General features: G+C 40.2%; 1 protein-coding gene across 1 annotated transcript in view; it reads left to right on the top strand.

Annotated features, from left to right (window-relative positions):
- THSD7B (thrombospondin type 1 domain containing 7B) overlaps nt 1-16,212 on the top strand; it is a 257,577-nt gene that overhangs the window by 41,172 nt on the left and 200,193 nt on the right. Inside the window, 1 exon segment of the mRNA XM_062578475.1 lies at nt 10,615-11,422. Coding sequence (XP_062434459.1) covers nt 10,615-11,422 — 808 coding nt within the window.

Here is a 16,212-nt window from a genome sequence, read left to right as displayed (position 1 = left end):
TGAACCAACTTGAATAGTTGTTATAGTTCTAGTAAGTACTTTAAAATTAATACCTTCGATATTTTCTTGACAATACTTCTAAAGATAATATGGGATTTCTGATATTCTGACCTACTTTTCAATCATTTCCGGTTACAACAAGGATGATAAACGAACATCAACAAGAAATGGTATTTTAAAATATTAGATTTGCTGTGTTGATGACACAGTGGAACAGTGTTGTAACAGGAAGAGTACCAGTGCTGATATTTAGTTTAAAGCTGTCTGAAAATTTGTATTTGACCCTTTTGAAATGGAGGCATGCTTAGTTTATGGAGGCTTAACAGGTAATTGTTACAGTGGTATCAGTCTTAGGTTTGTTTAGGATAAATGGTAATTTTATATATTCTCTAGGACTACTTACGCTACAAAATAAAACTATTTTTGAATTTCATGCAAGTGTCTTTATTTGTAGTGTGAAAAATTAGAACATTTAGGGAATCTTGTGTAAATTGGTAGCACTGTGTATAAATATCTCTGCAATTTAAAGCAACAGAGGTACCAGATGTGTAATTAAATTAGCACAGATATTCTACAGAAAGCTACTTCAGTGAAACAGAAACAGGCTTAATGTGAAAATCTTTGCTTTTGAGAACATGTATGCTATGCACATCATTAACCTGTTAATTAAATCTGTTAAGAGCTACATTTTCTCAGGCCTTGTTAAATGATTACTTATGTATCAGAACATTTGTTTCTAAATATCCTCAGTTGCAGTGTGGGTTAAAATTCTAAAAGCAGATGTTTAAGTTTGGATATAAAATATGTGTACAACAGATGTGCACCCATAAGAAGTATTTTTTAAAATTACTATTTTTTACTTAAAAAAAATCATAACTGTGATATGTTTTATGGCAGCAGTGGCCAGATTTACATGCTTACTTTCTCCCCAGTTAAAAATTACTCATCTCTCTTCAGCCAGCAGCCCCAGCAGAATACCGGAGTACTCCTTGCACCCTGCTAGATCTCTGATGGTCTTGAGGAAAAACGAATCTATGCTAAGCAAAGACGTTCTCAGCTTTTTTAACATCTAGAAATATGCATTTTTAACCCCAGTGCTGAGGTTTGTGAAAATGTGTGTAGAAGTGCACTTCTGGTAAGCTTTCAGTGATGACTGTTCAGAAATATATAACCACTGTAAATTCAAGATAAAGTAAAAAATACAGCTGTAAAAGAGGTAGCAGAATGTTAACAGTATTATAAGGCTGTCCTCTGCATAATTTTAGGGTGCGATTTGATGTTTGAAACCACCTTGAAACTGAAGTCCTATTTTCAGTTCTCTTTTTTTCAGCAGAGTAGCTGTTGAAAAGAGAACACCAGCCCCTTCTGCTGACGGTGCTTATTCCCACTCCATCGGGTAACGGCATGCCCGCTGCAGCCGTCACAAAACACGTGCTCTTGTTGGTTTACTGACACAGATTTATGACCAAGACTCTGGGACACACTTCTCCATTTTTATACTTACTGACTTCCCAACTTTTGCCCCAAGGAATTTACTCAACAGTAATAATAATAATAAGAAATCTTAAAAAAAAATTGAGTAGAAAATTGTTCCTTATTGCTCTCTATAGCTCTAGGTTTTGTTGTTGTTCTCATTTGGGAGGTATGTTTGCAGCGAAATGCTACAGCAGAGGCCCTGTTTCTCTGTATTGGATGTAATTAAGTGTCACGTCTTGCTCTCCCTGACATACACATGCATGAAGTGCTCGTTTAGAAAACTCGTTCAAAAGCGTCGTAGGATAATATACCTCTTCATAAGATCTTCAGATCTCAGGCTGGCGTGGTGTGAAGATCTTAATCTGACAGTATTTTACTTTACCATCTGCATTTACAGTAATTTTGAGTGAAACCTGAAAAAATTGGCTTCCAGAGGTGATGGAGATTTTTCTTTCTTCACATACCTATGCAAATATGTTATGCTGACTTATATTTTATAATTCCTGACACAGGAATGCCTAAGATCTTTCTAATCTTAACATCTGTGAAAGAAATAATGTGATCATGCTTTCCAAGTGCAAACTCAAATATTTTAATTATTTTATTCTTCTGGACCGTGTAGCTGAAAAGTTAAATTTATGATATGATTGGCAATTTCAGCATGGAAACTAACGGCTTAATGGCTTTCTCACTTTTTAATTATTTTTATTACTATTATTATTATTATTTATTTGCTATATTCCTGTCACTCTTCCCTGAAGTAAAACACACTTAGATCTTAAGGCCCATCATCCTGGTTTGCACTGTCTGGAAACTTAAGCTCTTTGGCCCTCTTTGGTTGATTGGACTCTACTCAAACTTCAGTCATTCTTCCTGTCAGCAGCCTTTTCTCAGAAAATCTACTAGAGAAGCAGATTGATTTACTGTTGAAGAACACTTATCCTTCTAAAACTATGGCATAGCTCTTCGTATTGTTTATTTCTGCACAGTAATTTCCAAATATTGCAGAGACTTCTGCTTTTCCTCCCCCCTCCTCAGAATTTGGAACATTTAAGAAGAATATCTAGAGAAAAAAAATTCTGATTATGGTTAATTAAATGTGAACCATAAATAAAAAAAAAAAAAAGGAGAAAATGTCCAATAAAGGCAATATATATGTAGTGTACAACAATTTGTGTTCAGATTTTATAAAATTGATTATGCACATATTTAAAAATGTTCTTTTTACATTAATTAGCTATGTTGCCTGTTTTCTGAGTTTCAGCCATCTATGTAGAAATACTAATTAGTAGCAGTTTGGGTACCATGGGAAATCTTGCCCATACCATAGCTCTTTTGTAATGTTTATTAACAATAATGCCAGTCTGGCCCATACAGTTGAGAAGATACTTCTGTGTAAGTGTTTTTTGCCATGGGTGTCTATATATTTTGCAAATTTACAATATGGAACTGAAGTATATTCTCAAGTTGATGTATTAGCTAATTTTCTCACTGCAAGAAGATGTCAACTGAACATTTTGTCACAGGAAAAAATGGAGTTGATTTAACATAGTGTTTCTGAACAAGGCTAGATGCACTGCCCAGTGAGTGCTAGTAGGAGATCAGAGGCCCCACCTGGAAACTTTTCCCCAATAACATAGCTGTACGGGTGCACAAAATCATCTCCGACTTTAGGCAGTGCCTAAAAGCTCTGCAAAGTAGACAGCTACATAGTCTACTGCGTCTGGATTTGGAGCGCAGTTCTCAATCTCACAGGAAGCTGTGAAGTTGCATTTTGTGACAAAGCTCCTTCAGGGCTTTGAAAACTTCTTTTTGATTTTGCTAAACTGTGGCAGTGCTGTTGACAGTTCCAGCATTTACTGTCCTCTCTCACCAGAACATGGTTGAGGAAAATACAGAGAGGTGGGCTAACTCCTGGTCGGTCTCCAACTTGTAAGTAGGTCTGGATGAGTAGGAGCACAAAGAAAAAAACTCTTTATGTAAAGGTTACTACTGCTCAGCTAAGCTGGAGTCTGTGCTGAGACATTGCCAGCAGTCCCAGGGCATCATGAGCATCTGAAGAGGAGGCAACCTTGGATGTCTTGGGCAGTGCAGGACGGAGTTATGCAGGCATTTTTGTACTTTAGCCTTCCACATGCAGGCTGACCCGGCATAGCAATGCCTCAGCTTGCATTTCTGAGTTTCAGTTCATTTAACATAGTTTATAGATTGCTGTAGGATCTGAAAAATATGCTGGCTTGTATACTGCAATAGTTGTCATAAAATATGTAAGTTGAGAATGACATGAAGCCAAGCAGGAAAAAAAAAATTCTCCCTTAAAATGATGTCAGGAGGTGGATACTGGAAAGCTGCAGTTACGTGCATATGAAGTAGCTTCTGACACTTATGCAGAGCAACAGAAAGCTTTTGCAGGTAGGCAATTTGTTTATTAGACTATTAGAGTTTTCAGCTTTTTTTCTGTAAAACATGATTGTTTTTATGAAGAGAACTTCTTAATTTAAAAATATTGAAAACAAACTTTGAAAATATTGCAATGGGCAAACATAGTTTAAGCTTAATGAAAGAATAAGAAAATGAGAAACTGCAGTTATCATAATTCAGAATAAAAGTCTAGTGCTGCATTCCTTATATATATTTGATGTTCCCATTAAAATCAATAGGTTTTCTTTTTTTTTTTTTTTCTTTTTTTTTTTTTTTTTTGAGAAAGGACATAGTATCAGGTGGGTCTATATCTTAGTATGTTTATGTTTTTATAAATATATGAATAAAATTCTTGAATCTAAAATACATTGTTGAAAGTACTTTTTGATGTTTGCCAAGTAATGGATTTGGAATCAATATAAGATGTTTTGGATGTCCCCATGTTTTGGAGCTTCAGTTTCAAATAGATGTTGAACCACTGCCAATGTTTCCCTCTTAACTTTTCCCCTGAGGCCCTGTGTCAGAGCAATAAACCTTCGACAGAAATGCCTTGGTATAGTTCCTTTAGAGATCCATTAGTGCTAATCTTTAAGTCATTTGGGAAGGTTCCTTTCTGGGATTTGGATGGGTCCCTCATGCAGAGCAGAGTGTGCCGCCTTTGCAGCGGTCCTAGGAGGCTGGACGTGGGATGAAGTTGGGGCTTTGCATGCCAGAGCAGTGAATCAGAGTGTCCGCTTGTGTGAAGGGCAATAAGGGAAATCCTGTGCATGGAGCAGGAACAGCCTTGTGCAGAGATTGCTAGTGTTAAAATCTCGACCAAAGACTGCGATACGGCTTAAGAACCTGTATAAACCTAGAATGGGCCTTTTGAATCATCCAGTTCAGTCTCCAGGTCTTGCAGTCAAATATGAAATAATCTGATTCATAAAAATGGCAAGTTTCCTTCTGCTTCCCAGAACAGAATAGACTGCTTAGGCCTCTTAGATGATTATGCTTGAAGAGGTCTGGCCTTTTCTATGGACTGGAAGGAAAATTGTAATATAATCATAGAGAAGAATGGGGCTCAGAAGTAGGTATCTTTGGGATGGATGTCAGTAATGCTCACGGTCTTCCTGTGGATCTCTGCTGATGCGCCAGCGAAGCCTGGGCTGCTCTAGGCGGAAACCTGTGCAATAGTTTGGGGAGATGCCAATGATCCGTTTGCACAATGATGCCTTGGTACCGGGTTTCCTGCCTTTCTGTAGCTGCACTGCTGTTTACAGGCCCTAGCGCTGGGCCACGCTGGAGGTGGGTGCTCCTTCCTTTCCGGGGGAGGCCCATGTGCGCCTCGACAGGCGGCTTCATTGCAGGAGATGCTGCGTAATCTGTGTTGCACCAGGTCTTGGCGTTTGTCACTGGGAGATAGTGGTTCCTGCTGGGGAATGTAAGCCCCTAATTCAAGGTAGAGCGACTGAAGAAATGTTTTTCAGTTGCATTTTTTATTAAGATTACGTTTACAAATGCCTTATAAAAGCTATTATGTCTAAAAAAGAACCAATTTTCATAGATGTTTAGAGATGTAAAGAGGTCAAGTTTGATTATAACAGTCTATAACCTAGTAATGATATGTTTTTAATCCTTTACACAACATACTACTTGCAACTGTAGTCTGCTAATAACATTTTTATATTTTTTGCTTTTATAGTATATGTAAATCTGTATAAATTATGGCCTCATCTCCTGATGTCAGTTGCTATCAAGACAAAAAATCTGTTCTCACTAACCCTCAAAATATGTTGTATTGGCAATACTGAAATGTTTTGGAATGTGTGATTTGCTGATGTTTTTTAATGGGAGTTGAAAGAAAAAGTTTTTTCCTGAGCTGTCTCCATGGTGTGGGCACGTGACTGAGTAGCTCAGCTAATGCAGTTTACGTTAGTGCTTAATACTGAAAAGTACTGCCTTCAAGTGCCAAGGGTTAGTAAATCACTGACTTCTCATAAACAACAGTTTTCATTACATTTTACTGCAGAGTGTCTTACTTACTGGAGTGTGTCTTGAGTAACCCACATGTGGATAGTAATGCAAAAACTTGAAGTGTAAAATTGGAACAAAGTGCTGCATGGCTATAAGTCACTGCACTTCACGTTTATTCAGATCTAAAGTAAGATGAATAACCAGGCTTCTGAATTACTCATTAGTGTAGGTCATGAAAACTTTAAGAAGTGCTGCAGATATTTAAAATTAATCACAGGAATTGGAGGAATTTGATGTGCCCTTTGTGACACATTGCAAATCGTACAATATACTCTTATTTTGTATAGCATCTCTCATACAAATTATAGTTGAAGGTGTTTTACTGAATTGCTGTTAATAAAACACAGCAAAATAATTGTGACAAATGCAGGCAAGGAAGAGAAGCTGTAGTTTGGCTATGATGTGAAGTAACATGGCAATTGGATACAAAGAAGGCATATTGACTCTTCTAGAAGACAGAGGAGAAGGCAGTTATGCTAGCAACAGTTATACTAATGTTGCTTTGTAATATGAAATACCTAAACATAAACCAGGTCGGGTACAGTAGACTCTGTACAGGGCTGGTACTTGCCCCAGAGATTTCAATCTGTCAGAAAAGATGCAAGTGAACTCAACACACTGACATGGAGAGCACGATATATAGATTATATGGCTTTGATCAGCTTGGTAAGGATTTTATCCAAATCATTTGAAAGACTTTGTTTTGCATTATGTCAAATACGTTTGCATTATACCAAAAATGAATTTAGTGATGAGAAAATAGTTCATATGATATTCAGCAGTTTGCCACTTATTAAGTCCAAAACTCAAAAATTAATGCAGACACTGTTTTACATACTTTTCTCATATTATTCACATTAGGTAGAATACTACTAATAAACTATTCCGAGGAAAGCAGTTCAGTGGAATTTATTTTTTGCTATTGAAACTAGTAATTAGAATAAATTGATTGTAATATTATTAGGAATAAAACTCTTGTGTTGCTTGAATCAGTTCTTCTTATTTGTTCCCAGAAATCACCAAGTAAGTTGGAGTTTTCTGTTTTGTTGGGCCCAAATGTGATCCGATGGGAGGATGCTAGAATGACATCCAGAGTGGCTATATGGGATTTCAAGCACAAGTGTTCAATTACGATACGCTGTGGTGATCTTCCAGAGTTAAGATTACTTCAGGTGGAGTCAGTCTTCAGCCAGGCAGTTATGAAGTTGTATGTTTTTGGTAGGATATTTGGGGATCTTTGTCTCCACTAAGAATTAGTGCTGTTTAAACACAGATTGTTGTGATCTAGAAAAATTGCTTCTAAATTTGACCTCTCTTTTGTTACCTAAACTAAAGGAGAAGGAAAAAAAGATCTAGGCAATCCAAGTTCCAGTAGTTGTCCATTTATTTTTCAGTGTCCTTTCACTATTTTATATATCAGATGTTACTTGGACAATATCTATTACCTGTTTGAAATAAATTGCTAACATAATCCTCTGTTTAACTGGTAGCTAATCTTGTGCTGAGGTTTCAAATCAGTACATAGTCACTGATACACAGTAATTGTGGAAGATGCTTATGTTGAATGAATTCTCATATGGTAAAAGGATTGCAGTTAAGCTAAATCTAAATAAAAAAAACCTAAAAAACTGAAAAGTTAAAAAGAAAGTTAAAAAAAATAAACGTTAAAAAGAAGCTAATAAAGCATAAGCATTATAGCAGTCCTTATTCAGCAATAATGTATTTATTATGGAACTGTTACTGGGATACATATTTTAGGTTTGATGTGCCTGGTGTTTTGGTTTATCTGTGGTAGGTAATCACATAGGAATAGCTTGTCTTGTGCTTCTGAGAGCTGTGTGTCAAAGGCCAAATGTTACTGTATCTTTTCAGACATAATCGTTCGTAATTGTAGGTCTTGCGGGCGGGAGTAGCGGGTCAGTGTGCGCTGCATCAGATAAACGACAGTGGCAGTGCTGTATTGCTTGGTTGTAATGGGATTAGAGAAGCAGTGTAGACAGATAATACAGTACTCTTTCTGTCAGATAAAAGACTTAAAAGGTGTGTAGTCTTTCTTTGTTAGAATGACTTAATTTATTAATTTCTTTTTTGTCGTTATTACCCTGTAGTGTTACGGATGTCTTGTAAGAGACAGCAGGACGTCTTTATTTGCAATTACCCATTGTTCAACTCCCTCGTTTTCAAGAACAGCGATTTGACTGAATTCCTCTCTCCCGTTTGGTCGACTAAGTAATTTATTTGTGCAACTGTACAAATAGGCTCCTAGGTACTTTTCGCATCTCAGTGGTATCTTGTAGTGTTTCCCTGTAAAAAAGCGTTTTTCAGCACAATAAGAAATCCTAACAGGCAACCTAACAGGCAAACCTGTGTTTTGTCAGATACTCATGCATAGAATATTAGAATAATTCCAGTTGGCAAGGACTGAGGGCAGTCATCTCCTTGAACCTCCTGCTCAAAGCGCAGAGTCATCAATGAATTCAAGGCTTTGTCCAGTCAGATCTTGAAAACCTCCAAGGGTGGAGATTTTATGTTCCTTCAGAGCAGCCTGTCCCAAAGTTTAGTTTTCCTTGTATTGATACGTTTTTCCTTATATCCAATCAAAAGCTCCCTTGTTTCAGCTTATGTCCGCAGTCTATCTTTCTCCCACCTTGCTCTGCTGTGAAGAGCCTGGCGCCATCTTCTTGATAACCCCTTCCCAACACATTATTTCTTGGGACAGCAGGATTTTATATCCATATTCCTCTACATCAACACAGCATAAAAAAACCCTGTGGAGTAATATGAGGCGGTTGTAGGAGACAGTTGGCCAAATTACACTTACTAAACCTATCGCTGTTCTTTCATTATTACATAGAACTCTTATCTTCAGTAATTATTGTGCTTTTTTTGAGTTTTGCTTATCAAATATTTTATCTAATGGCTGGAGATTTGTAAATCCCTATATTAATAGGATAGAGAGAGATACAGAGATACAGAAGAAGCCTGAGGGAGAAGTGGCTATAATTTGATGTTAAATGTGAATTTAGAATGGAAAAAAAAAAATAAAAAAAAGCAAGCAAGGCCTCATAAGTAATTATGCTATCATTAAGCACAACCACGGTTTGCAGCTATTCTGTGGAAAACATGCCTAAAATGTAGCCTATTAGTCTGCTCTTGGCATACCAAAAAAACCCCATAGTATATTAGGCTAAAAATCAGATGCAGATTCGCATTACTATAGATTTTTTTTCACTCCCTGATAAGTTTTTCTGGACACAGCAATAAACACAATGTTTCATTGCTTAGCTAAATTTCCCATTCAGCAGCTTAACTGAGTATAAGGATGTAAATACTTCCCAATCAATAGTGTGCCTTGTAATTAGTATTTAATTATTTTTTAGCCAAACCATATTAAATTTACACTTTCTTTAAAATAAATCTGAAGTCAATTAAAAGGAACAGCAGAATGCGAATAATGTAGTTACGTTTTATTAAAAACACAACTGAATGGAGGCATCAAGGGCCAGAAAGGTCACTTTCTGACTTGAAAAAAATACTAAAGATAGGGAAACTGTAGTGTATTTTGAAGTAAGTATTATACATGTAGTGCTCTTAACAAGTAAAATGATTCTATTATAAGGTATTGGATAATTTTTAAGCTTAGGAGCAAGATGAGGCCATCTTGAGACATGATCACCAAAGTCCCTTCAGTATGTTAAGATTCAGTGTGAGTGCTTTTCTCTAGCCTTTCTTTTTACTTTGCAAGCACTTTTACACTTTATAGCACCTAGATTATTTTGCAGACTTGACAGATTTTTAGAAAACTGGAAAAAAAATCCTTCTATTTAGGTTTGTCTGATTAAAATTCACTTACAAATTATTAAATAAGATTGATGCTCTTCCAGGTGTATGTTCGTATCCTCCAAAAACAAAACCCCAACAGTGTTGAGTTTAATTTTGATTTTTGTACTGTTCCCAGATGACTAGCTGTACTACTGCCTATAGTAGCTGGTGCTGCAAATGGAAAATACTTGCTAAATGTACTTCCTGGAGTAATTTAGAAGTTGATGCGCATGAGGTGCCTTTTTGGCTATTAGGTGCCTTTTCTGCTATTAGGTGCTCTGTTCACGAAGCAGCACCCTGCGGGACCTATTTTTGTGGTACATATACTATAATGTAGAGTCAGTTCCTCCATTTCAAACACCTATTAAGAGTACGCTCTTATTTCCATAGTATTTATCTGCACTGTTTTATCACCTCAGATGATGATTCAGCTGCTTCCCAGTGCTGTTTATTCCATTGACTAATTGCTCTATTAAGAATGTTTTCCTCTTATCTAACTTGACTTTCTTTTCCTATTAGCTTATTGTTCCTTTATGATCACTTTTATATTCGTTTGTGCAAGTGAAATTAAATATTCATATTTCCTCAGGCTTTGGGATGCATTTTACTGCTCTAGAAATGTCACCGGCCTGCCTGTAATTTGGGATTTTACAGGACATGGCAAAGCACCGGCTCTTTTTCTCCAAGCCTCTGGGAGCGGCCAGTCCTCGGGACCGGCCGATAATTATTTACTTTCTCACGTGAGCCGGAATACGTTGATGCGGAGCTTGGTCTCGGTGCTGGGGGCGATCGCCGGCGGGCGCGTCGCGCTGCCGGAGGGCTCGGAAGCGGGCGCCGCGTGTCCCTGCCGGTGACGGCTCCGCGCTCTCTCCCCTGCAGGTCCCTGGGGCCGCTGCGTGGGTGACTGCGGCTCGGGCGGCGTTCGGAGCCGGGCCGCGTGGTGCGTCCACGCCGAAGGCTGGGCGGCGCGGCACGCCAGCTGCGAGCCGGAGGACAGGCCCCAGACCCAGCGCAGGTGCTTTCGGGTGTGCGACTGGCACCTCGAGCTGTTCGCCTGGGAGGTCTCCGAGTGGGACGGCTGCGCGCTGGTGCCCGCGGCTCGCGGGGAGGCCGGGGCCCGGCCCTCGGCTTGCGTCACCGCCCAGCACGGGCTGCAGCGCAGGAGCGTCCGCTGCGTTCAGAAGCTGAACAGGACGCTCGTCGCCGACGAAATCTGTGAGTACTTCGCGCCGCGGCCGCCGGCAGAGCAGGCGTGCCTGAGACCGTGTCCCCGGGACTGCGTCGTGTCGGAGTTCTCCGCCTGGTCCGAGTGCAGCGGGCGCTGCGCGAACGGCTTGCAGCACCGGACTCGCGCCGTCCTCTCTGCCCCGCTCTATGGGGGCTCGCAGTGCCCCAATCTCACCGAATCGAGGAGCTGCGCCCCCGCGCCGTGCGCCCGCGGGGAAGAGGGCTACACCTACAGCCTCGGAGCCGGGGCGTGGGGCGAGTGCGGACCGCCCCACCGCGGAGAAGTCGGCCCCGTCGGAAGAGCGATGCTGGACTCCGGCTCGGAGGCTGCGGCGCGCGGTGCGGCCCCTCTTCGAGGTTATAAAGCACACCTCCGCTCCAGCGCGGGGGACGTGGAGATCGGGTACCAGACCAGGCGGCTCCGGTGCGTCAGGAGCGATGGGAAGAACGCTGCGTTGAGGTAAGGGTAGTTTCTCCCGTTTTGTTTTATCCCAAACAGGTTGGTTTTACGGATAGCGTGTGCTGCATGGTAATGTAACCGCAAAAGCGTTCGTATTTTTGAGTTCTAAATGCAAATTTTAACGCAGGTGTTTTATGGTCTTCCTTGATTTAATTCCCTTCTTGTAAAGCTAGCGCTTGCTGAATATTTTGCTTGCTTCTATGATTTGTTAGTCTAATTCATTCTATATTTTTAATATTTCTCTTCTAATTTTTTGTTGTTTTGAAGAAACATTGAGGAAATGGGATTTTGTATGTATAGCTTTCTTCCCGCTGCTACTGGGCCCTGGCTGTGCATGAAAAGGATCCTTTTTCAGTGTTGCACTGCTTATATTTGGCTGAAGAGGCTAAAATTGCATCAGCTTAAACTCCTTTGTTCTCCCAAATCAAAAGTGAATAAAGTAAGTGTGTTGATGAAAAGTTTGGCCTCACAGATTGACTAGAAAATAGTTCTTGGAAAGTTAGACCAGGGAGCAAAAGCACGGTTATCTTCCTGCCTACTGAGGGGCCTTCACATCTGGGTGTCTCGTGGGTACGCAGATCCGTGGCTTGCGTTTCTGTCTTTGACAGTGGCTGTCGATATCTATCCTTACGTGTTTCATCTAATAATTTCTCTTAGTCTATGTAGGATGGTTTGCAGTAATGTAAGTGTAAAGGTTACAATAGTATACTGCAAAAATTTGAAAGATTTATTCTCTCCGCTTCTCTATTTCGGATTCAAACCATCTAAGCCCTGCCATTTAGCTGCCACACTGAATTTGAGCGGGTGCCAGGAGCTGTACGTTACTGAGAAGCTGACTTAGTGGTGAGCAATTCAGGAGCCAGGATTTCTGAAGAACTTCGAATGTTCTGTTTTTCAATAATATTAGAAGTTCTTCAAAAATCCTGATTTTTGCAGAAATAAATCTGCTTCTAAGTAATCTGTAGCTGCTGCTACAGATGGCACCTGCTCGAATTCAGATGGGAGAGATAAGAGGTTATTTTGTGTCCAGTGCTCTGTTCCTGGTAATGTCAGAAGTGGTTTTGCACACCTCCTGAGGTGAGAAAATAGATGTTCTAGCCTTTTTCTTACCTCCTCCTATTACACCTTTTATAAAGTACAGTTTTGTTTTTATTGGTTGGAAAAAAGTCAAAATTTCTGAACTGTTCCAGCAGTTTCTAAAATCTTCACTGTATTGCACAGCTCTAAATATATGCTGATTCTAAGTATGCAGATTTCATGCTTGTGTAGCTGCTCGCCTTTAATGGAGTTGCTCGTGATTTACGTGGGTGTGAGATCGGAGTCGGGTTCATGTCCGCTGACAGTCGTTAGCTGTTTTGCCGACTCCGGCATCTCGTTCCTCACCAGGTGCTGTGGATGGAGAGAGCGGAGTTGGGTTGAGCGTTCCCGGCTCCGCTGCACGCGGCGTGATCCCCGGAGAGGGGAGCGGGGCAGCCGGCCTCGCTCTTCGTTGCGCTGTTGCGGCAGAGCCCCGCGCTCGGTTTCTGGGTGCCAGCGCAGGAGGTCCCAGGAGCTTTCACTTCAGTGACTCTTCCCGTGATCCATCTTCCCTGGCTCCTCGTGCTTTTTGGGCGAACCAGCCCCGCTTTGTGGCTTGGTACGGTCTCAGGTTCGTGGCACTGGAGGGCTGACGCTAACCTGTTATTTCCTATTTCTAAGCCCAAACACAGAGGGAAGCTTTATTGGTTTTGTAGGGGACAGAAGGCCAGGTTATTTGATAGAGCCCCAGTTTTTGCATGCTTTTCTTCTTTCTCTCTCCTTCTTTCTCTTGCTTTCTTCTTTTTCAGCCTTCTTATTAATGGTCACCAGGCAGCTTGAATTTGGAAACCTAAAATCTGAAGTTATACTGCGTGTTTAGTGCCAGAGCTAGAGTGTCACCGATACAAAATATCTGTGACAACAGCTCCCTTAAAGCAGCATGTATTAATGTCGCCCTCCTTTTGTTGTGCGACGTATTTGCTAGTATTCTTTGGAAGAATGGACCAGGTCTTGCAGCTGTCTCTTTATAAGAGTGATGATGTTTTGGCTACAGATAAGGAAGAGTAAATGCATTTGCATAACCCTGAAGCAGAGTTTGGCAGACAGCCAGAATGCTGCCGTAAAACTAGCAAGAAATGCTTTATTTGTGCTTTTTCTTTTTTTCTGTCTGAAGTTTCAAGTTTAGAATAAGGCCAACAGTGTCGAATAAGTACCAATGAGAGATACAAATTAAACTTCTGGAGAACTGAGGCAAGAGAGAGAGAGATCTCAAGGTGTGTTTTAACTGAAGTCTCTGAATAGCGTAATTAGGAGGATCCGTCGGGCTTTTACCACCATCGTTAGTTCTGCTGCTGCTGAATTCTCGAAGGAAGGAGGCAGGAAGGGCAGCGGGCAGAGGCCACCGAGGGAGATACGCGTACCCGATGCTCGCTGCAGATTTTCTAACGTAATGGCAAAGATGACGCTGCTGCGTTAACAAGCGGTATCTGTCACCCAATTTATTCTTTATTATCGAAGTTTTTAAACTTGCTGTTCTCCAATAGCCCTGTTGTGGATCGGGCCGTTTGCTGGTGAGCAGAAATCCATGCGCGTGCAACGGAGGGGGAACGCTGGGACCGTCCCGAGTGCCAAAGACCTTTCTTTTGCCAGAAATGGTACTTTGGTGGAAAGGGCACAAGCTGTTTCTAAAGACTGCAAGACTGAATGTGTTTTCCTAGATGCAGGATTGCTGGCAGGGATTCGTTTTGGCTGCTTTGCTGAGAAGTTTGCCATTCCTGTGAATTGCAGATGAGTACGGTTCATGCCTTCTCTTGTGAAACAGCAGATACAGGAGACGGGTCCAAAACATGCTTTCGGTTTTCTGTTGATTCTTGTTGCGTTACCCAGTTGAGCCCAACTAAGAGAATCCGTTCGTTTTAGAGTGAGCCCTAAGTGGGAGCGGAAGAATCCTTTGCATTTTAAGGAAAAGGTTGTTTTCATTTAAATAATTCATTATATGAAGATGTCTGGGTATTGGCCATAAAGGTACAAGCCAAAATCCTAGGGATTTTAAAGCTGAAAATTGTAAATTAGAATTGCTTTTAGAGTTGTACAGGTACAGGGGAGATTGGACATACCTACTGTATCAGGTAAATAGAAGTGGGGAATGTTTTGGGGAAATACATGTCCTATGTTTGTCAAAATGAATGGAAGAGGGAGAACGGATGTGGAAAGGCAGAGATGCACCTTTATGTTTTGATGAATGCTTTAAGGCAAGTGAACCTCAATAGAACTTGAGCCAGGTTCTGTTTTTGCTTGGAAATAATTTTGGTGTAGACATTCTGTATTTGTGAGAATAAAAACAACAATATCAAAATAAAATGATTTCATAGATAGGGTTTCAAGCTTTTTGAGACTCTCATTTTGTGAAAAAAAAATTGAAATTTTTATTTGTCATTCTATTTCAGATAGGAGAAAGTTCTAAATTTGTTTTAAAACTCATCTCTCGTTACAAAATCAAGCATAAACACTTCCATACATTTAAAAAGACTCTAAAAAGTCCTAAAAAGTGTACATGCTAAAATTTCTCTGTGCCTTTCCATCGTGTCACAGTTGTGAAAATCTACTGAATATACAGACAAAGGCGTTTGTGCTCTTTTTTTTCCATCTAGATTAGACACCTAAATCATGATATAGTGCAATGAGTGCCTATAGCTAGGCATTTAAATCCTAATTAAGTCTGTCTTGATTTTCACAAGTGATAAAGGTGCACTCTAAGCATACTAAGAAGTTACAATCAGGAGCAGTCTGTTTTAGGGTTTGGTTTTACATTTGGATTAGGAGTCTTTTTTAGATATGTATTTTTTTAAACTCCTAATTGCGTGTGTAAGATGATGATGATATAAATAGAGTTAGATTTAGGGTTCTGCTTTCTTTGCCTGTATGTGTGAGGTCATATTCAGTCAAGGGATAGACCATCCATTGAGGATAACATTCATGTCTTCTGTTTGCTTGTGTAATTTGAACTAACACTATCCGTTTCTTTGGGGATTGCATTTAACCACTGTGCTATAGTGCATTTTTAGGAAAAATTATTTGCAGTTGCAGCTGTTGACACTATTCTATTCTCTTGATGTGTTTGAAATTTTACAGTACAAAGGTGGGAGCACTGCACAGTAGTATGCGATTTGGTGGCTTTGATTCTGCTCTGGGAGAAAGGAGTTGTGTGTTCAAATTCCTCCCAGCAGAAGCAGAAATGAGCCTAAGGTGCTCAATTTTGAAAACCAATCTGTGAGCTATTGGGTAAGAAGGGGATTTTATTTTCTATTTTTTTGTCTCTCTTTTCCTTTGCTTTTATTAAAAGCATACAAAGCAAATGAGCAATTAATGCCTTTTTTCATTCCAGTAATGATCCAATAGATAATAACATTAAAAAAATATTGCCCAGTGAGAACTGGGCTTTTTTCTTCTGTTTTCAAATTGTACTGAAAGCCACCCACTGCCTTAAGATTTAAATGTTTGCCTAGGTGACACAAATACAAGTCTGTATTTTTGTCTGAAACAGGATATGGCGCATTAGGTTTTGGAGACTGATTCATCACCGATACCGAAGCCCTGCGATCTCTCGACTCCTGTTGCCTTGCTCAGTTGCGTGGCAGGCGAATACTCCCAGTCTTTCTTACCATCCTTGCAGAAGGGACTGGTGCTTTTTCTGCCAAGGAGGCCTAAGTGGATGAATTTAATGTATGGCATTATCAGTCTCCAAAATGGCCTTGAGCCCTAAAGCCCTAAAA

This window comes from Rhea pennata, chromosome 6 (assembly GCF_028389875.1).
Source record: "Rhea pennata isolate bPtePen1 chromosome 6, bPtePen1.pri, whole genome shotgun sequence".
NCBI lineage: Eukaryota > Metazoa > Chordata > Aves > Rheiformes > Rheidae > Rhea > Rhea pennata.
Note: the sequence above shows the minus strand (reverse complement) of the source record. Positions and strands in the feature narration are given on the sequence as shown.